Genomic DNA, 25,247 nt, shown 5'->3' on the forward strand with positions numbered 1-25,247 from the left:
AAAATGATATTCAAGTGGGATGAACTCCTCTATAGACTTCTATGTTCAACATCTACAAATATTAAAACAAAACACTTGTTAAGTGTTGCTGCTGGAAAAGCAATTACAAAGAAAGGGCTCCAGCCAGATCTATAGAGAACTGTTACGATATTATTCATGAAATCTTTGCAATGCAAAGAATGACCTTTTCAATGAGGCTCCAGGAAAACAAATTTGGAAGAGTGGAAAATGTATATTTCCCCCGAAACGCCCTTGTTTTGTTTCAATATGTTTATCTAGCTCTTTATAATTTGTTCTGTCTGTTTTGTATTTACTCATTGTTAAAAAACTAAAAAGATTTTAAAGTCCGACCCCTTGGCACTACACTTCTTTTAAACCTGGTCCTTCTAGTAAAGTAGTTAATAGGCCTGCCCTAAACCGGCTCCTACACTTGAATATGAACTGCAGTGACTCTGTCCTAACGATGGGGGGCAGCAGTACGCCTCGTAGCGTGTAGCCTGCCGGAATTGTATTCGAAGAAGAATACTTCTCCATCCCGATCCACTGAAAGCTGTTAAAGTGCTGTTTTTGGGTTATTGTGAGCGGGTAAAGTTTTATAATTAGCTGTATTACAGCAGACACACACAGACATGTACCGCTGCATGGCCAGGTAAGAGACTTTACATCTTCCCATACATTTATTTCTCACATGACACTCAGACGTCTTCACGACCTTTGGCATACATTTGTTTTTGTATATACTGCTTGCGGCTAACGTTAGCTAACGATTTATACACCTGTCAAAGGCTGCCCATACAATACCACAAAATATTTCACTTACTTTCGTGTGTTTAAATAGACGAAATATCCGCAAAAATGTGTCTGTACATTGTTGTTGTTGTTGACTGAGGCTATGTTTATATATGTGCACGAATGTGTTTCCTGTCATGCTATGTTGAAACTTTGAGTAGCCAGTGATGCAGCCTTAACGTAAAAGAGCGGCTCAGGTGAGTATGTAGGTGAAAGCGACCTCAAAGGGACAAGAGGTGAATAGTTATGGTTGAACTTCAAGGCACTGACATGAATCTCTGACATGAATCTCTGGGATGGATCATTCCAGGTCAACTCACCCAGAACTCAGAACTTTTCCCAGTTCATGTCATGAATCATGAATCCCCTCAGAAATGTGGGTTTCTTTCATGCGATGACCGTAAAATTCACATTGATGGTTCCATGAAGAAAACTTGTGGTAATGAGTTGGTTAAAAAGGTGTAACAGAGAATTAAGTGATAATTTATTACTTGTGCTTTATGAACGGTCAAACCCAACTGGGTCAGTTTTGACCCGGGAAGACAAAAGTTGCATCGTTGACAGGGAGACAACAGGAAGGTTAAAAAAAAAATGAGCATGTGTAGGAAGTGGGTCAATTCAGGGAAGCTGGGACCCTAGTATTTTCAATACAATACAATAGGTGTTTACATTTTGCTTGGGGCCCACTATACAGTTTCAGTTTTTGACCTCTAAGGGAAAAATATCAATAACAATATATCATTTTTACCTCAACAAAGGACCATGTCATTTTCAAAAAGTCAGATCTCCACTAGTTTTTACTTTCTTGCAACCAAACGATCCTGTGTAGTATTAATATAGTTCGATCACATCCAGCAGTTGTTTGGTCCTGCATACAAAACTGTGCCACACATCTAGCTAAATATAGCTTCAGAGCTGAAAACCCCACCTTTTAACATATTCATACTGTAGATTTTTTATGTGAGAGTGTTGGTATGTTGTAACTAGATGATGCCATCTTGTTCTATGTGTCTGGACAAAATATTAATCTTAGTTCCTTTGATCAATTTTTTTTTTTTTTAATCTTTATTTTGTATTTGTCCTCTGCATTTGACCCATACCTAGCTACACATTATTTCACAATGTCAAACTTCTCCAAACTTATTTCAGATTCTAATTTCTCTCTCTGTGCATAAAAGGAGTGTGTGTAGCGGAGGAAGAGTGTCTCCTGCCTTCGTACCTCCATCATGGACATTGAGAAACACGACAAAGGAGAGACATCACAGGTGAGTACATCACCTGGACTCCTGTGATTTGCTGGACTATTGGCTAAATATATATTCAATAATAAAAATAATGTTAAATAGTTACAGCTGAGTGGCTTTGAAGATGTTATAACCTCTGAAATCCTTAGCTTAATCTTTTACTTCACAGCTTGTTAGCACACTGTCAATTATGTAGTTTACAATCACTCATGTGATTTTTATATACAGTAAAATCAATTAATTGGTCAGCCCTGTTACACTGCTAAAAATCAATGCAAGGTGGATGAACGCCTGTTTGTTCTCCAGGAACAGTTTAAAAAAAATAACCGCGGCTACACTAGTCATGTAAGGTAATAATTTTGATTTAAAATTTTGCGAATGAAAAGATATGTGAATGTGATATGTGATATAAGAACAGGACATTTTCACTTCTACAAAGTCTGCTTACTTTTTTGACAATGTTATGGACATACTATCCTTTAATGCGGCAAATGTTAAATTGTTAGCATGGAGCACAAGAGCTGATGATATACTGGAGACATGCTTGGAATGTTCGCTCATCATGTTATCATCAATTGATAGTTTCACCCCCTGCTAGTGTAGATCATGAACCCTGGTCCTCGTTCATTATTGTGTTACGTTTGGTTCAATTAGTTAGAACTTGCTTAATGCTATGAAAAGTGGGTGTGATGGCCATAAACATGCTCTTTACTTGTACCTTTTTATCCTACAGTTTTTCTGACTAACAGTTGACTATTGATATCAGATTTAACACTGTTCATGTACTGTATGAATCTTATGTTGCAGACTGGCTGAGCAGCGTTGGCATTGTTCAGCCCGCTGTATGAGCTCTGCAGCCAGGCAGAGGAGAGCTCTGCGCAGTGCCTTCCCGGTGCTGGAGCAGCCCCTCCAGCCCATCCACCAACACGTGTATGAAGCTAACCTCCGAAACAGCAATGCCTGCCATAAGAAGTAGGTTCTACTCAGGTTAATTATCGAAATATATTTTTTAATGCATGCCATTCATGAACTCTCTCACTCTCTAAGGTATGTGGAGTTGAGTGAGAAGGTAAGGATAGGTGGAGGGGAGAATGCCATCACCAGACACACTCAGAGAAACAGGAAGTTACTGGTCAGGGATCGGCTGCGCCTTCTGCTGGATGACGAGGACTTCCTGGAGCTGTCACCATTGGCTGGTCTGGGTCTGCCGTATGGTGACATCCCTTCAGCTGGCTGCCTGACTGGTCAGAAACCACTCGCTGCAATCCTGTAACTTTGGTACTAACTATAGACTGTATGATCTGACTAGTTTGACCATAGTAAAGTGTCTCAGATTCTTGTCTTTTTTTTTTTAGTTCAGCAATTTATTTCCCACCTAATGACAATGTAATTGTGGCACACATGCGTGCCACTGACTTATCCCCCTATGTGCTATCTGTGTGTGTAAATGTATCCATCCAGGCATCGGCAGGATCAATGGCCTGTGGTGTGTGTTTATTGCCAATGATGCCACAGTGAAAGGCGGCACAGCGTATCCAATCACAGTGAAGAAGCAGCTGCGGGCACAGGAAGTAGCAATTCAGAACCGCCTGCCTTGTGTTTACCTGGTCGACTCTGGAGGAGCTTTTCTGCCACTGCAGGTTCGAGCACACACTAGTATGCCATTTTCCACTGCTGGTACTACCCCTCAGTGTAGGTGGAATTCTTAGCTGCTTTTTTTTAAATAGTGGAGCAGTGTCCTCTTCACTTTTCCAGTAGTTGGGAAATAACACTCGGGAGCTTTACTTTAATCTTGGGAAGCTGCAGCCTTATTCACCGACAAACTGTAACCTACACTGTACATTTTACATCAACTTCTCCACTTGCATGGCAAAGTGGCACTGGCGTAGGAGGCGAAGGCTGAAAAGAAGGAGAAACCGCACTTAATAGGTGAAATCATGGATACTAACGCGACAGGCTCATGGGGATTTCCCTTTCTTTTCCCAGTTTCTGCTCTCATCTGATTCGCTTAGCTAAAAAGCCAATTGGAGTGATTTCTCTCACCAATGGGCTCCACCGCTGATTCTTCTGCTGACAAAGAATGATTAGTGCTAACAATGTGGGACACACTACAAAAAACGAGGGCCAGAGATGCTCACCGACAGCCCCAACATTGGCTGACTGTCAGCCTGGTGTGTCAGGGCCCTTACTCAACCACACACTCACTCAGCGCACACCAGGGACCTAAGGTATTCTAATAACAGGATATGAATTGACCAATCAGTGGTCGGCAGTGTTTTCAGATCACCTTTTAGTATCTGCTCAGCTCTCTTGGAAGCTTGATCAAGGTGATACAAAAAAATCCACAATGGAAAAGGGAAATAGGCGAGTTGTGTTGAGCCATAACCTGCAGTGAAAAAAAACGTCTTTCCACCTCCATAATAAGTGCTTAGGGTGTTTCATCTGAATGTTTACTTTACTTCTCTGTGTGTTTAATTATCCAGTCGGAGATCTTTCCTGATAAGAACCAGGGAGGAAGGACGTTCTATAATGAAGCCATCATGTCTGCCATGAAGATCCCACAGGTAAAGACATATAAAGTAGAACAGGTCTGCTTTAACAGATAAAAAAAAGGGCTGTGAATGAGTTGATTTGTTGTGATTAACATTAACGCCATGCAAAACACAAACCAGACAAAACACAATGATTAAACATTTATACAATATATTTTAATGAACTGTATGATACTGTTTTCAAGTGCTTTTGTTCTTTGTAGCCTGTTTTAAAGTTGGGTGTATAAATGACCTTTCTGACAACATCATATTAAATCAGTGTTTAGCCTATTGAAAGTAGAAATGCATGCAGTTTATGCTTTAAGACTTTAGCAGCCAGGTTGCGTGTTATTTGAAACTTCCTGTCAATCAAGGTGTCGGTGGTGTGCGGGTCGTGCACGGCGGGCGGAGCTTACATCCCCACTATGGCAGAAGAGGCAGTGATGGTGCACCGGATAGGGACCATATTTTTGGGAGGACCGCCGCTTGTCAAGGCTGCCACGGGAGAGGAAGTGACACCAGAGGACCTGGGAGGAGCCAGGCTTCATGCTGAGTAGGTCCATAAATAAAATGTTTATCCTTGTTTTCTTCTGGGTTTTTAAAATGGACACTCCACTATTGGTAAAGGCAGCGAGGTGGAGGTGGAAGATGATGCTTTTTATGTTTTGGTTTTTTTTGTTTGTTTTTTATGTTTTCGGGTTGTCTGTCAGTCTGCCCGTCCCTCCCATTCTTGTGAACACAAAATCTCTGAAACACCTTGAGGAATTTCTTCAAATCTGGTACAAATGTCCACTATGACTCAATGATGAACTGAGTAGAATTTGGTGGAGTACAGAGTGAATGAAGAGAGTGAGAGCGGAAGCGCAGACAAAGCAGTTTATCAGTTCTAAAGCACAAAAACAATCCTGTGGTTTTCACCTTCCAACTTCCAACCTCCAAGCATTCCAGATGCAAGATCCCAGAAGTTAACAAAAACGTGGCTGTCTGTAACAAAATGATGTGTCTTTGGCGAGTGAGCGTACAATCGAACCCTCAGCAATGCAGCCTCCTTGCATATATAAACAAAAAAGAGGAGGAAAAATAACACATGAGTTAACAGATTCAAAATTCAAGATTCAAGATGTTTATTGTCATATACACAGTGGAAACATAGTTTGCACCAGGCAATGAAATTCTTAATTTGCTAGTTTCCCTTCACACAAAACATACTTAAAAGAAAAAAAATTGAAAAATAATCTAAATTATAAAGAAAAAAAAAGGAAAAAAAAGCATGTTAGCATGTGCAATGTTCGCATATAGCAGAAGGCACTGAAAGACATTGAAATATAAGAATATTGAATATATACATTGGACATGAGTATTATTATTGGATATGTATATAATATATGCATTGGATATGTACATAGTACAAATGTAGTTCACAGGTGAATATAGTTCACAGTATTGAATATAGTGCAAATATAGTTCCAAGTGTTGAATAGTTGTGTATACAGCGTTGTCATGAGTGTGTTACAGAGTCATTCAGCAGCCTGATGGCCTGTGGATACAAACTGTTTTTAAGTCTGGTTGTTCTGGCTTTCACGCTCCTGTAGCGTCTGCCAGATGGTAGCAGTGTGAACAGTGTGTGCTGGGGGTGTTTATTGTCCTTGGTGATGTTGTGTGCCCTCTTTGTGACCCGGGTGGTGTAAATGTCCTGAAGTGATGGGAAGGTTGCTCCACAGATGTATTGTGCAGTTTTAATCACACGTTGGAGAGCCCTCCTTTCCTGTACTGTGCAGTTCCCAAACCACACTGTGATGGAGTTGGTCAGGATGCTCTCCACTGTACATCTGTAGAAGTTGCTGAGGAGTTTTGGGGACAGTCCAAATTTCCTCAGCTTTCTTAAGAAGTACAGCCGCTGCTGAGACTTCCTGGCAATCTGCTGGGTGTTGTGAGACCAGGAGAGGTCCTCGCTGATGTGGGTGCCGAGGAATTTAAAGGTTTTCACCCTCTCTACCTGAGTCTCACGGATGTGAAGTGGGCTGTGCTGGTCTCTCCTCTTCCTCGGGTCGATAATCATCTCCTTAGTCTTCTCTGTGTTTAAGGAGAGATTATTTGTGTGGCACCAGGACACCAGCTGAGCCACCTCCTCCCTGTAGTCTGTCTCCAACCCATAAGTGATCAGTCCGATGACTGCTGTGTCATCCGCAAACTTGATGATGGTGGTGCGCTGGGTGGAGGCACAGCCGTAGGTGAAGAGGGTGTACAGAAGAGGACTCAGCACACAGCCCTGGGGGGTCCCTGTGCTCACCGTCCTTGTGCCCGATGTCCGGGTACCAACTCTGACTGTCTGGGGTCTGTCTGTGAGGAAATCCAGAACCCAGCTGCAGAGGGAAGGTGTCAGTCCGAGGATGAGGAGCTTCTCAGCTAGTCTGGTTGGGAGGACCGTGTTGAATGCTGAGCTGTAGTCGATAAATAGCATTCGAACATACGTGTCCTTGTTCACCAGATGTGTGAGAGCTGTGTGGATGGTGGTGTTAACTGCATTGTCAGTGGACCGGTTCCGACAGTACGCAAACTGTAGGGGGTCCAGCGTGTCCGGGATGGTCTTTTTAATGTGGGCCATGATTATCCTTTCAAAACACTTCATCACGATTGAAGTGAGTGTGATGGGACGGTAGTCATTTAAGCAGGTTATGTTGTTTTTCTTAGGGAGGGGCACAATGGTGGTGGTCTTGAAGCAGGTGGGCACAGAAGATTGTGAGAGGGACAGATCATAAATATCTGTTAGCACCTCAGCCAGCTCCGCTGAACAGACCCTCAGTGCACGGCCCGGGAAGTTATCAGGGCCTGCTGCTTTCCGGGGGTTCGCCATTATATGTTTTCTTTTCTACACTTTTATACCTGGAAAAGTATCTGAATATTCCATTCACTCCCCTAATGCAAATACTGTCGTCTACAAATGCATCCTTGTGTGAGGTCAGAAAACTGATCCCTCGTGAAGTCGGGATGGATGGATGTGCCCCGCATTTACAAGTAGGAATTGCGAGTTTGAGTGACGTTCTGTTGCAGTTCATGCAGAATATCACAGAATATGTCATTTTGACTTGAAAACATACATACTTGGACCAAAATTAGAATGTTCTGATTTGAATACATAAGGAACACTACTTGGTAGCCACAGAATGATTTAAACATTACAAAAACACACCAAACGGACCCATCCTTTAATATAAAGTTATTAAAGAAATAAACATTGTCCAGTCTGTCAATTTATCTTCTGATTTCAGGGTGAGTGGCTGTGTGGACCATTTTGCGTGGGAAGAGAAGGAGGCGTATGAATACACCAGAAACATCATATCCACCCTCAACTTCCACCTACCTGAAGAAGAAGAGCAGGATGAGGTGGAGACGAAGAAGAGGAAAGCAGAGGAGGAGCCTCTGCATAGTTTAGAGGAGCTTCCGGGGCTCGCTCCCAGAAGTTATAACTACAGTCTGGATGTTAGAATGGTAAAGTATGCAATAACACAAATAAACAAAGCTATTTGCTCTGTAGAGTGTTAGTTAGCACGAGGAGTTAATATAGTCCTTCTGGTCTAACAGTCAGGGAAAAGAAGCACACACAGCAGTTTAACGATTGTTTTGCAAAAACACAACAATGATGAGCGATCGGCATCAAAAGAAGACAAATCAGAAATTAGGAAGGTTGATATTATCACTACAAACTTCTTGGTAAATCATGACTTGGTTGGTTTGATGTCACACCTGTCATATTAATGTCTCAAGGAGTCCAGAATTAATATCATGCTAATGGTTGTTTCTGTCTGTCTGTCTGTCTGTCCAGGTAGTCAGCCGGCTGACAGATGGGAGCCGCTTCCAGGAGTTTAAAGCTCGATATGGAACCACACTCATCACTGGCTTTGCAAAGATACATGGGTAAAATACAAACACACACACTCATAGATTCTTATTCTTATATGCTGTTAGAAAAATTATTATTACACCATGGTCTGTGAATAATCAATTTTGATTGCAGCAGGGTGTCAGTAAAGTCCTGATAAACAGACACATATTACTCAAGTAGTTCCAGTGAAACTGAAGACTTCAAAAATTAACTTTCTTCAGAATAGTTTGAGTTTGCCTACATAAGTCCTACATAGTGTTGCTTTAGTTGTACACCTTAATGCATCCATATGTTTGTACAAAACAATGGCATTAGTAGGCCTATGTGAAATAAGAAAGGGTCGCATCACAATCAGTGCGTTTACAGGAGGGATGTAGTACCAGAGAGCATCTCTCTTTCTGCAGAGCATGTGTGGTTGACAGTAGGCATGAGTGGAAGAGTGAGGATAGATTGTCAGATAAACAATCGCGGATGGTGTCGTTCTTGCAGATGGATTAAAAGAATAAAAGTATCCTATAAAATGCTTATAGGGGTTGCTAAATATACTTGGGCTGCAGTTAGTATACCTGGGCTGGGCGGTCTGCTCCAGTAAAATGTATGTGTGGGAAACACTGGCATTGGCACTAGCTAGCTAAATATATAAATTAAATGGAAAGAATTTGTGGATTTCTTATTTACAACGCTGTGTTGTCCTTCAGTGCATTCTCATCCGGTCACCACAGGAAGGCGCCTGTAACACACAAGCTGCTAAAAGTAGCCTAGACTGTCCCTCTGAATCTACTGGTATCAAGCAATCATCTCACATATATTTCAAAAATACCCCAAAAGTTATTAACTTCAAACTTTCTGCATAATCACTCAAAGAGTTGAACTACACATGGATGAAACGAGAGCTGCATCAGTCACCTCCTAACTTATCCATCATCCCTCATACACAAGCTTCAGACAGCAGATGGGACCTCTGACAGTTCACACGGGTAATGATTTTGAATTGCATCCTCTGATATTTAATGTTGAGAACAAAAAGTAGCACTTACACTGAGGATCGTAACTGATAAATTAAATAAATGTTGCGACTAATTTTTAGCTCCACGTAGCATATTTGTCATATATTGCACATTATCATGCCAAGATACTGTATATTTCCACACCTACGTGTGACCACAAATAGACATTTTAAATAATAATCTACTAAACAGCAGCACTTGGAGCACTGCTGAACCTGAACAAATCCTACCACATTCATACAGTATGTATGGTTTGTCGGCATAGCAGCCTATCTACCAGCTGTCATTGTTTCTTTTATTTGGTAATTATGTGTATTTGTTTTCACAAATCTTTAGCCACCTGATGGGAATAGTAGCCAACAACGGAGAGCTGTCGTATGAGGCCGCGCTGAAAGGCAGCCATTTTGTCCAGTTGTGTGACCAGAGAGACGTCCCCCTCCTCTTCCTCCAGAACACAGCACCCACAGCAGCTCTGACACTCTCCACAGCACAGGTATTCACCCCCAGTAAAACACACACAGGCTTGTTTAAATGCACGTTTCAAAATACATCATCTAACTCAAAAATAGTTCTTCTGCCTTTTCTTGTATTTATGTTTCCAATAGCATTCATTTAAAAAACAGACAGTTTTGGGACATCATGCTGAAGTTGTACCTCCTGAATATAAGAAAATTGTGAATGATGCAACTAAAGGCAGGATGAAGGAAAATCTGTCAGCCAAAGTGACATTTTGTGGTCTCATGCCTGTGTTTTCTCTCTCTGTTTCTCTTTCTTCTAGGCGGAGGTGAACAGTAACCGCCTGAAGGCTCAGGGCTCTATGATGTCAGCAATAGCGTGCGCCTCCGTCCCCAAAATCACTGTGGTGATTGGTGGTTGCCATGGTGCTGACAGCTACGCCATGGTGAGAGACTCAGCAAACATTACTGACGGCCTTTGGTACCATTAAAAGTATAACATATGTGTGCCTTTCCATTTGTTTGAGCTTCAGTATTGATTTTTGACATGAGAATTATGAGAACAATATTGACGCAGCATAAAAGTTGAATTTGTCCAAATATTTTTGAAAGTAAAGTAAACAACAAAATGAACAACAAAAAATATGCTATGCTATGACGGACAACCACATACTGCCATCTGAAACATTCATTATTAACAAATGTAATTCTTATCATGAACTAACCTAACATATTTAAGTTTTACTGCAGTTCTGTGTGTGGTTGGTCCAAGTGATGTTGCCCTTAGCTGAAGATGAAGATGCTGAAGATGCCAGATGTACTCCCGCATGCACTACTCAGTGATAGCAACTTCCTTTGTGCTGTAGTCCGTCCTTCATTTTTCGTCAGTTTAAGTTGGATGTGAACAACAAATATAAACAGCTTAATAAAGAAAGCTAGAGAGATTTTACCCATACTCATGTTGGGTTTAGGACAAGAGGTCAGTTCCACAATAATTTGAACTTTGTTTCCTGATTGTCTCTAGTGTGGACGGGCTTTTGACCCTAACTTCCTGTTCCTGTGGCCAAACGCCAGAGTGTCAGTGGTGGCTCCGGGTCACTGCGGCTCTTTGCTTCCCTCTGACAGTGAGCAGGAGGAAGAGAAGAAGAAGAAGCAGGAGGACGACCTCAACAGGAGGTTAACAGAGGAGAGCTCGGCTTTCTTCTCCTCTGGCAGGCTCTGGGACGATGGAGTCATTCTGCCTCAGGACACCAGGAAGGTAAAGTAACAACATTTCGTTTAAAGGAAAAGTTCACCCAAAAATAAAAATATAGTCATTATTTATTCATCCCCCATGCTGATGGAAAGTTGGGGGAAGTTTTAAAGTCCACAAAGCGTTTCTGAAGCTTCACAGCTAAACATCATTATCATCATCAAACAGCATCCTCCTAAACAACTGAAGTAGATGGGGACTTGTTTCAAAATGTTAAAAAACAACAACATCCTAAACTGAATTAAAAAGGCATTATTTACACATTTGACATGCAGTCAAGCTCGTGCACCCACTTCAGATGGGGTGCATGCTAAATGCTTTTAGCTCAGCAGCTACAGTGAAGATTTCAGCTTTTTAAAAGGTGTAAATAAAGGTGTCTTTTTAAATCAGTTTGGGATCATCTTTTGCTCTAAGTCTGACATGTCTGCAATATAACCTTTTTTGACTAAATGCATTATAATGTGATGTGATCTGCTTCTTCAGTGCACGCTAACAACAAATATTACTGGGACTACACAAAGTTGCACAAGAGCATTTAATATCCCAAAATTCAAATAATAAACTCTACTGATCTCGGTAATGAACTGGCCATGTTTCTGCACCTTGACCAGTCACGGTCCGGCCGAGGTTTTGACCTGGTCTAAAAGCTGTTTCTCTGTTTCTGTCTGCAGGTTCTGAGAGACTGCCTGGACATCATCAAACAGCAGCAGTATCAACTTTCCACAGAGAAACTTCAATCAACACTTCTGCGTGTGTAGAGGCTTCTATCTTTCTTGTCCTCACATTGTCTGGAAACTACATCTGGAAACATCTGTTCCATCTCTGCAATTAAACTGCTGTTTGTAATGCAGTCTGGTTGCTGTAGCCCACTGGTCACAAGATTTTCCAAGATTACTCACAGAAAGCTCTGGCCTGCATTCAGTGTAATAGATACCTGTGGGTGATGATGACCATGATCATCCTATGACTGAAAACAGAGAAAATCTTCTTACTTTAACAATAATAATAATTTTAATTGTTGGACATATTGAATACCAGATTTTAAGGGAGAGATGACTTCATTGCCGTCCTCTTCTCACATTTGGTGACTGATGGATCAGACTTTGTGAAAGGGTGCATAGTTTGCAAAAATTTATATTTTTTCTTGTTTCAAGTGTTGACCCACAATAATGAATTTGCTCTCAGTTAGCTTGACATGGTTTGACTTGCAACTGTCAGCCCTGTGCGTCAGGGAAATGCATTTCCTTTACAACAGGGCTACCTGCATAAAAGCATGTCTTTAAATATTAATTAGTGGTTAACAGAGCGGCTGAAAACACTCTTCCTCCCTGCGTTTCCTTTAAATTCTTCATAATAAAAGTCATCCATTAATTAGTTATTGAAAAGTTTTTATTAGGAAGCAGCAAAATTAGGAAATCTTGGGTCTTCATGAGCAGTTATAACCATGAGAACAAATAGGTACATTTGTAATGTTAGTGTGTTTTTATCTAAAACAATAATAGCTACCTCCGTCCACACTCATCTGTTTTCTATCTGATGATTAAAAAGGCTTTTGTAATACTACCACATAACACTGTATGATGCTGCCTTTACGAACACATGATGGACTTGATGAAGTGTTCTTCTAGTTCTAAAAAACTTAAGGGTCTCTGATATTAAGACTTGCACTCACAGGAATGTAATTACTTTAGGAATACAAACCTTATGTTGGCTTAATAAAACCTGACACTCCAGAGAGAGTTCTGGTTAATCATGAAAAAGTGCCTCATTATCAGGTTTTGCCATCGCGCCTCAGGTACATAAAGGTTTCTACACCTTGACCAGCACCCAGGGCTACAATTCAAGATGAAGAAGAAGAGAAAGATTGTCATTAATACACTGCTGGAAGATTTCTTTTGATGGCAAATTACAGGTGCTGGAGAAAAGTGTCTTCTCATTGGGGTATGACCTCCTGCAGCCCAGTGGTGTGTTTTAGCCTTCGAGCTTGAATGAGTAAAATTTATTTGAACGTCAGTGGAGCTTTACCATGTAGTGGAATATTTTTTTAAATTACTTTAGTTGTTGTCATCAAAAAATACATTTCAACTCATGATTTTCTGTAATTATAAATGTAAATGAACCATTGTAATGTATTGTTTTGTATAAAATAATAGAAAAAAATGTAAATAAATGTTTCAATTGCAAAACTAATGTGTTGTTTTAATTGCTTTGTGGATGATTTTGCAAATATGCTGGCGATGTTTTAATTCAGATTTCTTTTTTTTAAATCACAGCGGTAACTCCCGATGGTTATACTAATAAAAAGTAAAGTGCTGTTTGGTTGAAGCTAGCATCCTATTGTTAAAGGTGCACTGTGTAGTTTTGAGGAAGAAATTTTAAATGAATTGATTCTTTTTTATGCCTATTAAACAAATGAAACAAACAAACTCTGTTTTCATGACTGAATAAACAAACTGACCTTAAAGGACAATACAATTTCATACTGTTTTACTTTGTTTATATGTGGCGGACCCTGCCACCTTTCTAGCTTCAAACAGTGTTCTGCGGACCTTATTTTCTTCTGAGAACAGCTTGTTTATTCAGTTATGAAATTTCTGAGTTTGTATTATTACCTCATTAATATTGTAAATATTCGAATTCTAACTTTAAATGTAATCTCCAAAACTACACAGCGCCCCTTTAAATTCATTACATGGAAAAATGGAAATTGTATGACAGCTAAAGACTAAATGTAGCATGTTAAATAATATTGATCAAATAAACCTGGCGAGAAAAATAATGCTTATAGGTTTAAACTCAAAGCTGCAGTAATTGTTTTTTTTGCCACTAGGGGGCAGCAGTCAAACAGAAGTCACCGCTCTTCTAGTTCCCCTGTCAGAAACAGTCAACAGTCAAGAGATGGAAGATTACAATTTTCTCTCTAAAAGCAGCTCATGGGAGCGTTGATGTGTCACGTTTGTTTTACAGTAATGCCAACTGTAACACTTTAACAAGTAATAATCACAAAATGTCAAATGATCACTGTTATTTAACTGATTTATTTGTATAAAAGAAGAAAAAATAGCTTTTTTATTGTGGATTAAACCTAGTAAATACCTTTGAAAATAAAATGTCTGTTGCAAAAATATTGTTTTTATTTTATTGTTGCCCTTTGCTTAACTAGGACGATTTAACAAATGTGCAGGTGCTATTTTGATAATGAAACCAAACATTTTCCCTGCAGTGAATGTTTTAACAAAAGCAGAATAAACTGTATGAAGTAAACTCAAGCAGCAGGTCATTTATCTGTCAACATCTAATGTTTTTCTCCACCAGCTACGAGATACTGTTCAATTCCCCTTTAAGTCCAACTGAAATGAACCATTTTAGTCACATTGTGCATCTATTTAACAATACATTTTAACAAAACCAAAAAATTCTTTGCATTTGTTATATGACAATCCAGTCATGTGTTCTGCCTGTAAAACAATGTCACGTCTCTTTCCCACTACTAAAAGACTACGACACTATTTGGAGACTAAGTCTAGTCAGCTTGCGGGAGAGTGAGCGTGTTGTATTTTCTGAGGCTCATGGTTTATAGGTTCCGTGTAGTGTCACAGGGATGATGGTGTCGACCTCTGCCCGGGCCAGCTCCGTCAGTTTCATGGCATCCAGCACCAGCAGGAAGCCTGGTCTCTCTGCACCCGGCTTCACCACGATACTCAGCAGCACACCTGCAACAGCCACACAGACGGGGTCAGTATGACATGATGAGGAACATTGAACATTGAACAAGTATTAGAGATTGACTGTTTTCTTCAGGGCTGAAAGGAAACAGTAATCAGATAGTTATCAGTAATCAGTATGAATTAGTAATCAAGGTGAGCGATACACAATATGTGCAACCAAAATACATGTGTGGTTAAAATTTAAATCTTTTAATTTTTCTCAGGAACATTTTTGGTACTTACAATTGTGAGATTATTACACTTATACATTTTTTTTAATAAGAATTACTTTAATATATTTAAAATAAAATAAAGATCCTTTCTGGTTGTTTTTAATGTCTTAAAACAAGACTTCAGTTGTTTAGGAGAATGCTGCAACTGCTCCCTTAAAGATAGTCCTTGGTAAATGAACTAAAATCTACTGTAATTCTTATGTTTCTTAAGATGTAAACTTGTCCGGTGTGACAGCTTCCTCAGGCTCAGCTCGGGGGGGAAGAGTATTGCTCTATATTTCACGTGTAATTATGTGTGTGTCCTACCATCGTCCTCCGCTGTAGCTCCAGGTGTTGGGACAAACAGAGGCTCTGATGGGTAACACTCTTCCTCCTGCCACACCCAGGTCTGTTTGTTCTGTACGTTCAGCTTGACAATCTACAGCAAGTCAACAAGAAAGCAGTCAGTCAGACAGTCCTCATTATTATAAACATCCGTGTCACCAAAGACTTTCTGGATTTCTTTCCTCTGGGGAGATAAAAGTGCTCATACCTTGTCAGGGATGAAGTGGTTGAGTCCGAGGCCGTAGGCAAAGGAATACTTCTTTCCACGACACAGAGAGTAGTTAATCTGTGGAAACTCAAAGGCTGAGAGAGAGAAAGATATTAAACAAAGAGACTCCTATCCTTACTTAAGTATTATATACTGCTACTCTACAACATTTTGGAGGCAAATATTGTACTTTTTATTTGACAACTTTAGTTACAAATTAAAAAAATATGATCAACGAATAAATTATGATGTATTATTATAGTCTTTAAATAACAAATAGGCATTATCATTGTTAAACACACCTCCAAGCAGCATATTTAGCAAGAAGAAAATAAAAACAAACAATCAAATAAATAAGAACAACAGTAAAGAAAGCCTTATAATAGAGATAAAACTGAAAAAAAAAAAAACTTTAAGGGGGTTAAATCAATACATAACTCAAGTATTTAAGAAAGCGTCCAGGCACTTCTTTTTGAAGAAAGAAGTAAACAGACAATATCTAACTTCTGTCACTAGGGGGCTCTATCTACGGAAGCCCTAAAGGGCCATGCATTCATACATTTTATTTCCTCAGTTTTCCCGCGATAACGAGTTAATTTCATTTGTTTTCTCGAGATCTCGAGTTATTATCTCGAAATAACAACTGCCGTTTTCCCGAGATAACGGGATCATTTTATTATCTCGAAATAACAACTGCCGTTTTCCCGAGATAACGGGATAATTTTCTCGAGATCTCGAGATAACGAAACTTTGTTTTCCCGAGATAACGATATAATTAATTCGAGAGTATAGTGTAGTATATTAAATCATTGCAGGAAACATCATTCAGTGTAGCAAAGTCAGAGGAGCAGGAGCGTATCTATCACCGCGTCACATATCTTTTCAATCAAGGCCTGACACAGGCTGAAATAGCATTATGCCTTGCTATTACAGATAATATACACATTAGTGTGCGTAATCTAAAAAGACGGTTAGCAAGGCTTCAGCTATATCGGCGGCGCAATCTAAGTGAGCCTGATGTCGTCGTTAACTACATAGCTGACCAGTTACGAGGTCCCGGGCATCTCCATAATCTCAGGCCTATCATATCGCAGTCATTATCTCGAGATCTCGAATTAATCATATCGTTATCTCGGGAAAACGGCAGTTGTTATTTCAAGATAATACCGAGATCTCGAGAAAATTATCCCATTATCTTGGGAAAACGGCAGTTGTTATTTCGAGATAATAACTCGAGATCTCGAGAAAACAAATGAAATTAACTCGTTATCACGGGAAAACGGAGGAAATAAAATGTATGAATGCATGGCCCTTTAGGGCTTCCATATCTATCAAAACAAAACAGAAGACGTTTGCTGAGCGTTGTGTGGTCAGGGCCGGGCAGAGCAGCGGGGGTCGAGTGCAGAGCCAGACCTTCTCCAAGAATAAACACCTGGAGTCGTATTGCATTCTGCTTCGATCCAGAGCCGTTTTAGGACGGGAGGGGAGCTCAGAGATTAATTTTAAACGTTCAGGATTCAGACATATCGTATCTTTAAATGTAACATTAAAGTGAAATGTACATTTTACATTTTAGCTGATATTGTTCATATTGTACTGTTACGATATGAATAATTTTGCATGACATTAAAGTGGCCATTATAACATAAAATACGCAGAAGACAATACAATTTGTGCACTTTCTGCACATAGATTGATGTAATTGGAGACCTTTATGAGATAACATGCTGTCATTTTGGATGTGTGGGTGTGTGTTACCCTGTCTTGGTGCAGAAAAGAGGACTTCAGGTTCCAGCCAAATGGTGCCGTCAGTGTGAAGAACAGCGGTTGCTGTAGTGTAGGACAGAGACACCAGGTTCTTTCCCTGCTCCTCCTGGAAACACACACAAGTACAGTCATGGATAAATACACAAGCTCTTTACACAGGAGTGTTAGAAAAGTGGTGTTTGTGTGCGTTTGGACTCACCCTGTGTATATCCAGCGGCAGGACGTATCGTCTGACCTCGGGCTGAGGAGCTCTCATCGCTGCTTTCTTCACTTCCTCCCACTCCTCCCTCATGTTGGCGAGGTACAGGTAGTTATACACAAAGTCATGCCTGCAGAGAAAGAGAGAGCGATGTCAGGATGAAGCAATTATACTGATCATACGACACACACACGGTCACACTCACCCTTTCCAGGTGCAGAGGTCTACAACGATGAAGCCCTGATCCTCATAGGTGTTGATGTGGTGAAAGACGTTGAAAGCTGACGTTCTGAACTTGTGGCTGCTCAGATAATCTCCCGAGTCCTTAGTGGCCAAGTGGAACCATGTCTACGACACAAACACACAGACTGTATGAACAGAAATGTACAGGCACTCATATGTAATCAGTCAAACACACACTTTCCCTCCCACCCCCAGGGGCAGGTTTAGAAACATCTAAATGAGGGGGGTAGACCTGCCACGGGTTCAAAGGGGGGTAATAATATCAATAAAAAGATGCTATATGTAACCTAGACCAGGGGTTCCCAAACTTTTCCGTGCCAAGGCCCCCAAAACAGCATTAGCTTCTGGCTGGGGACCCCCAAACCCACAGACAATGCGACAAAATATGTAAAGAAACATCAACTTTTATAATGTATTTTCTTACTTTTATTCACTATTACTATCGTTTGAGAGGGTCTCCAGACAGAGGATGCATTTCGGGCAATCATGGCCATTTTTCTGTATGGCTGTAAAGCCATACTTAATGTTTGCTGCCTCATATTTTCGGATTTTAGTTGGCCATGAGTTCTTAGGTTTTTTTGCAGCAGAGTCCTCCACAGCAGGGCTGTTGGGCTGCTCCTTCGGTCTATTTGTTGTCAAAACAATTACGGCAGTTTACGTGTTGTGCGGTTCAGGACAAATAGTTATTAAAAAATAAAATTAAAAAATGCATTTTTTTCTTATCTTCCCCCCCAATGCCCCTTGGCGGCCCCCATGTGATTGTCTTATATGTCTTTGTGGCCATTTTGTGTGTCTCTGTGGTTGGTCGGTGTCTCTTCATGGTCATTTTGTGGCTGATTAATGTCTCTTTGAGCCCATTTTGTGTTTCTTTGTGGTCTTTGAGCTTCTCTTTGTGGTCATTTTGTATCTGTCTATATTTGTTTTGTCTCTTTGTGGTCATTATGTCTCGTTGTGGTTATTTTTCGTGTCTCTTTTTGGTTGTTTTGCATCTCTATGTGATTGTGTTTGATTGATTTTCCAATAAGAAATGTTATCCAGAGGTTCACGTCCAGAGGCCCTGGTGTCTGTAATCCATCTATGAGTCATCTACCTACCACCCTCTGACTCTGTAAGGGGGATCACAGGATGGGCCTGTGCGACCCCTGTCACCACCCGGCCCCACCCCTGGCCTACCCCCATAGTCTCATTGGATTCAAAGCAGTCCATGTATGTGGCTCCTCTGATGCTCCAACCCGACAGGAACTTCAGCAGATTGATCTTCACCGGCTGCTCCACAAACACAAAATAATTATCTGTCATACCGAAACTGCAGACAGACAAGCAGAGAGACAAACAGACACAGATACATTAGCAGCTTTTTGCAAACAAGTTCAGATGCAAAGCATATTTTCTGCTGAATTCATTGTACTCTGTATTCATTGTGAGAAATTGAAGAACTAACTGGGTACCTGTGGACGTAGGAGGGTTTTAACCTCTCACTGCTGGGGAATTGAACTACAACCTGTGATTTCTCGAGGGGATCTGACTTGTCTGGAAACACAGAGACAGCATGGGAGTGGAAGCATAAACTTTAAAACAGAGAGTGCAGAGTGATATTAGTGGTGTCTTTTTATCCGTGTCGCATCAATGCAAAACTCTTTTTTTTACCCGTTTCTTTCTGTCTGTCTGTCTTGTTATTTTTGTCTCTTTTTGTCTTTGTGTTGGTCTATTCACCTATTAATTGATTGTTTTTCTCTCATTTTCTTTCTTTCTTTCTTTCTTTCTTTCTTTCTTTCTTTCTTTCTTTCTTTCTTTCTTTCTTTCTTTCTTTCTTTCTTTCTCTATTTAATCTTATCTCTATTTTTGTCTCTCATTTTACTTAAAATATCCATGTTTCTTTCTTTTTTCTTCTTTTTCTTCTTCCTTTGGTTTCCTCCAAAACTCTTCCTCCTTTTTTTCAAACTTGTGTCATTTATCTTTTTATCCTCGATACATCTTTCACACTAACTCAAGATGTGCTTTTGAATAGGCAAAGACTGTATTAAAGTCCAAGAAAATGTGTGTCCAAGCCTAATCTGTGTTAAAATAAACGCAAATAAACTCAGCTCCTTCAGTTTGAAACTTCCCAAATTCCAGCAGAAAAACAACACTCTCAACATTCATCACTTATAATAAACAAATCTGGGAAAGTTCTGAAATAAACTTTGAACAAAACTAACCTTTCTCAGCAGGTGGGATCTTGACGACATTATAAGCCAGACTCATGTTTTTGCCAAAGCAGTTGCCGATGTTATAGACTGTACCATCTGTGTCGGTGTGGGGGTGGGCAGTCACCCCATTCACTGAGAGGTACTTACACAGGTCCACCTGATATAAAGATATGCATAGAACACTGAGAATTAAGACAAAAAACATGCATCTATCGTGAAAGTGTAGAAAGCTTCTATAAGAACACATTATTTTTAATTATATAGGCAATTACAAGAAAAACCTGAATACATAATTCCTGTAAATCAAACCATGGTGGAGATGACAGGAACCCAGACTGAACATACTTCCTGTTGTCACAAAGAAAAAAACAGCAAGTAACCAGACTCCCTTAAAAAAACGCTCAATTTTGAGACTTGTTGCATTAGGAGTAACTTTATAAACTTTGTGAAATGCTGTCTACAACATATTCTGAACTATTTGGACCTGCTTATTAATTTGGCATACGTTATACATGAAGATATTTCTTTCTTTGTATAAAAAAAGTATCCATTTGTTCAGTGATGTACTTGTTTATTTGCATATGGAGTGGGGAAGTGAGGTCTGATCACAAGAAGTCACTTGAGACGTATGTGGAGACACATTTAATGCCAGGTGTGAACCGACGGGCTTAAAGCTGTCCGCTTGTGATCGGATCACTCAGGACGGATGTTAACATCAAGTGTGAACAGCCTCATTCTGAAGTTAAAATGTTACATGTTACGTCTTAAAAGTAATCCTAACAAAAAAAACAGCTTAAAGATATGATCATTATCACATCCAAAGAGTTGGCCTGATGTAAACCAGTCAGCTCTCACCTTCTTCAAAGTCTCCAGTGAATCAGGATCAACCTTAGTGATGTAATTGGTCTCTGTGACAGCGTAGAAGTCTTCGCCGATTGGATAGATGTTCACTATGCAGTTATCGGTCACCTCAACCCCTCTGAAGTAGGTAAAGAATCTACACAGAAACAAGGAAAACTGACAGTTTATATCCAACCCAACGTCTTTTATATGGTTTGATATGAGTAATAATAATATTACGGTTATATTAATGCTGTGGGGCAGTGGATGCTGTTGTAGGTAACATCATCATTAAACAGACACACATTGGGATTAACTCAACCTTTCTATTTCAGTGCAGTTAAGTTTAGGGCTGCAACAGTTATTTTCATTGTTGATTAATCTGCCAGTCGCTTTATTGATTAACTGATATATTTTTGGTCATTAAAACATTAGAAAAGAAATTCACATCATAAATGACCAGAGATCAAGCTGAGATTTTAAAATAGCTTGTAGCTTCGAACATATTCAGTTTAAAATCTCAAAAAACTAAGACAACAAGCAAATATTCAATTGTTGGTATTTGTGCTTAATATGTAAAAATCTGTCTATTTAAATCAACATATTAAAGATCTTAAAAATAGCTTTAAGGGTCCTATTTGTAAGAAAAGTTGATTTTTGAGTCTCATTCCTAACTCGTCAAATACTGACTCTTTGGAGTGCTGTCCGCCCCGACCTACCATTCCAAAGCACCAGCGTTTGACAAGGGGGAGGAGGAGGAGGAAAAAATCAACTTTTCTTACAAATCAGACCTCTAAATGATTCCTCATCTATCAAAACAGTAGCTGATTAATCTTCTGGATCTGTCTTTTCCCCCCTGATAGGACTTTTATTGTAAAAGGTGGGGGGTTGTGAGGTTGTTTATTTCCACATTAATGCACGAAAACCAAAATATTAACACGACAATTTGTGTTTTTTGAGCCTGGACAAGAAATACTTCCAACACATAACTCCAGGGCTTCCAGTCTGCACGTTACACTGATCATGATTAAATACATGTGTTTCCCAAAATGTCAACAACTATATTACTTTAACACACGACTTGATATCCGACCAATCAAACCTCAGCTGTGAGCTTCAATGATGCTGAATAAGTCGGTGTTTGGAGTTACCTGGAGAAGATGTTTTTGCAGGGGTCTGGGTAGGCTGCTGTTCCAAACTCAGTGATGACCACTCTGTTCTCTGTCATGGCACGAACATATGTATCCGTCCTGATAAACCTAAGCATAGAGATTATCATCTATATTAATAGTAATCAAACTGTCAATGTTCTTTTGAATTCCATAAGACACATTACTATTTCTGCCCCATAGGCAAAACTTCTTTTCAAAAGGAGCTGGATGAAGGATTCTTGTGGTTTGCAGCTGCTGTGTCTGTGTCTCCGTTGTTTTTCTCTACTCTCTTGCAGCATTCCAGCTGCACAGAACTACATCCCTCTCTGCACTAACAAATATCAGATGTCATAAAAAAGGTCTGCAGCAGGATTTGGATCTGCATCAAAAGTGATAATAAAAGTGCCAAACGATAGGATACGTGTGCCAGTTTTGTTTTTCATGCTCAAAAATGCACTTCATGGCAATGTTAAGCTATTCCTTAAAAATTCCGGGATCCATGCCCAGATCCAGATCAAGAAAAACACAGGAGAACATAAGAAAGGACCTTTTTTTTAAAAATAAAAATAGTGATTCATGGAAACAGACAAAAGAAAAGAGAGAGCTACAACATCAAACAAACAGATAAGACAACATGCTGCAGGGATGCCCTTTTTTTGTAGGCTGCCTGCAAGATTGCATTGTTTTGGTTCCCAGGACAAAAAGCAGAGGGGAGATATAAGCTCAGCTTTTCAGTTCCAACGTGGGGTATTTACTGACGTATGTTATGATGAAGAACAAACCAGAAAATCTCTTAAAGGAACAGTTCAGACACCGCAGGAAAGTCAGATGAAGTTCTGTAGTCCGCGAAGCATTTCTGAAGCGTCACAGCAAAACAGCGTTGCAGCATTCTCCTAAACAACTGAAGTGGATGGGGACTTCTTTAAAGAAGTTAAAAAACAACAACAACAACAACACAGAAAATGGTTCCATACAGCTCGTCCGCCATAAGTCTCCAGAAGCCCTGAGATCCCAAATTGATTTGAAAAGATGTTATTTACACCCTCAGCTGGCAGGTGAGCTCGTGCATCCACTTCAGGGGAGGTGCACGCTAACGCTTTTAGCTTAGCAGCTACAGATTTCAGCTTAAAACAGGGTGTAAATAACATCTTTTTTTACATCAGTTTGGGATGTGGGGGCTTCCTGAAACTTATGGCTGAGGAGCTGTATGGAACCATTTTATGTTTTATTTTTGTAGTTTTATGAATGTTTTAAAACAAGTCCCCGTCTATTTCAGGTGTATAGCAGAATGCTGCAACGCTGTTTCGCTGTGAAGCTCCAGAAATGTTCTATGGACTACAAAACTTTACTTAACAGTATGGGGGGAGGAGATAATGACTGAATTTTTATTTCTGGGTGAACTTATCCTTTATCTTATTTCAGGCATCCAACCAATAGCCCATTGACTTCGGACGAGGGAACGTGCAAAAATAACCTATTTCCAGGTTTCATGACTCATTCCTGCAGCACTGTATGCCCATCATGAAAGTGTGTTTTACCAAGTTTTAAGAAGTTGTATTGTAATGACTAGTATTCTTACTTCCTGTAGTAGGTCACCTGACTGTCCTTCAGGTCAAACTTGTGCAAGATAGCCTGCCCATCAAACAGGTGGTGGAAAGGCTCAGCTCCCACCTCGAAAAGACCTGGACCCATCCTGAGAAGACTGCCGCCCAGCCATGACGGTATGACACCTGCAAGCACACACAGAAAAATAAAAAGGTCTCAGTTTTTTAAAAAGATTTTGGTAATATTATCACAGCTACTATGTCCAAGAAGTTGTTACAGTCAACTACTCCTTTAAGAAAACCTATGTGGAGGTTATCCTGCAAAATAGCTTAAAAGGCATCCCCACAGCCTGGTGATCTAAAGTAGATACTATGGAATTGCCATGTTAGTGTAAGTAGAGACTTGACAGCTTAGAAATAAAAGCAAGATGCCAAAAAACCAACCAAAACAAACTTGAATAGCCTGCTCTTTTTCCTACCAGTTATCTGAGCAGGTATCGGTTCGTTCAGCTCCTCCACCGTCTCAAAGAGCTTCCTGTAGCCTCCAGCCGGATGCTCCACACTGGAGAGGAAAATTAAAACTAAATTTAAAGGTGCACTATGTAGTTTTGGGGAGGACATTTTAATCAGAAGAGAAAGATCTTCATTGACTGATTTTTTTCTGCCTTAACAAACTAAATAAACAAACTCTTTGTTTTCATGACTGAATAAACAAACTGACCTTAAAGAACAACACAGTGTCATACTGTTTTACTTTGTTTATATGTGGCAGACCCTGCCACCTTTCTAGCTTCAAACAGTGTTCTGGGACCTTATTTTCCTCTGAGAACAGCTAGTGTGAGTTTGAATTTCTTCTCCAAAACGACACAGTGCCCCCTATAGGAACATTTCTATAACATGATCAAGTCAGAAAGATGGTTCTATAAACCTGTTTTTCTTTTGCGCTGTATGAAAACTTTAAATCAAGACTTTGTCTAAAAACATTTATACATTTCAAATGCACAGGGACTAATTACTTAACTGAGATTACAAGTTCATTCTTGACCATGGAGTTGACAAAACAACATTACCCTAAAGTCCATTTCACAGCTGTTTTGGAGCTTTTGATTACATCACAAGATTTTCCTGAACAGATGGAGTTTGCTCAGTTTTTTACGGAATTAAAGTTGTGAAAGGGGCACAATGTAGTTTTGGGGAAGGAATTCAAAATGAGAATTTTAATATTTACAATATTAATGAGGTAATAATACAAACTTAGAAATATTTGTTTTCCATAACTGAATAAACAAGCTGTTCTCAGAGTAAAATAAGGTCCCCAGAACACTGTTTGAAGCTAGAAAGGTGGCAGGGTCCGCCACATATAAACAAAGTAAAACAATATAAACTGTGTTGTCCTTCAAGATCAGTTTGTTTATTCAGTCATGAAAACAAAGAGAGTTTATTTTGTTTGTTTTGTGGCATGAAAATCAATCATTGATAATTTTCTCTTCTGATTAAAAAATCTTTCCAAAATCTACATAGTGCACCTTTAACTACCTTTAACATTTAATGCCAATCCAAATAATAATCAGTTATGGGACTTTTGAGGAGTGCAAAGGCTGCAACGTTTCCTCAGGGTATAGATATAATCTTTTCAAGGTGTTATATTTCACAGCTGCCGCAATCACATTTGTCTTTAATC

General features: G+C 39.8%; 2 protein-coding genes across 2 annotated transcripts; one reads left to right on the forward strand and one right to left on the reverse strand.

Moving 5' to 3' along the window:
- Window positions 1-530: 530 nt before the first annotated feature.
- Window positions 531-13,351, forward strand: LOC141004805 (biotin-dependent 3-methylcrotonyl-coenzyme A carboxylase beta1 subunit). Its single transcript, XM_073476468.1, has 13 exons — window positions 531-649; window positions 1,968-2,054; window positions 2,841-3,005; window positions 3,081-3,277; window positions 3,495-3,673; window positions 4,517-4,597; window positions 4,939-5,117; window positions 7,834-8,053; window positions 8,388-8,479; window positions 9,791-9,947; window positions 10,233-10,355; window positions 10,934-11,167; window positions 11,833-13,351. The coding sequence occupies exons 1-13, from the start codon at window positions 630-632 to the stop codon at window positions 11,917-11,919; spliced, it is 1,821 nt and encodes a 606-aa protein (XP_073332569.1). The 5' UTR covers window positions 531-629; the 3' UTR covers window positions 11,920-13,351.
- An 833-nt stretch (window positions 13,352-14,184) lies between these two features.
- Window positions 14,185-23,746, reverse strand: LOC141005112 (retinal Mueller cells isomerohydrolase-like). Its single transcript, XM_073476873.1, has 12 exons — window positions 23,602-23,746; window positions 22,023-22,130; window positions 20,887-21,028; window positions 20,041-20,188; window positions 19,291-19,372; window positions 19,016-19,148; window positions 17,805-17,947; window positions 17,600-17,729; window positions 17,392-17,506; window positions 15,634-15,728; window positions 15,408-15,519; window positions 14,185-14,874 (listed from the first exon to the last, which is right to left on the reverse strand). Exons 1-12 carry the CDS (start codon window positions 23,712-23,714, stop codon window positions 14,729-14,731), a joined length of 1,467 nt encoding a protein of 488 aa, XP_073332974.1. The 5' UTR covers window positions 23,715-23,746; the 3' UTR covers window positions 14,185-14,728.
- Window positions 23,747-25,247: the final 1,501 nt, after the last annotated feature.

Source organism: Pagrus major, chromosome 11, assembly GCF_040436345.1.
Source record: "Pagrus major chromosome 11, Pma_NU_1.0".
NCBI classification, from domain to species: domain Eukaryota; kingdom Metazoa; phylum Chordata; class Actinopteri; order Spariformes; family Sparidae; genus Pagrus; species Pagrus major.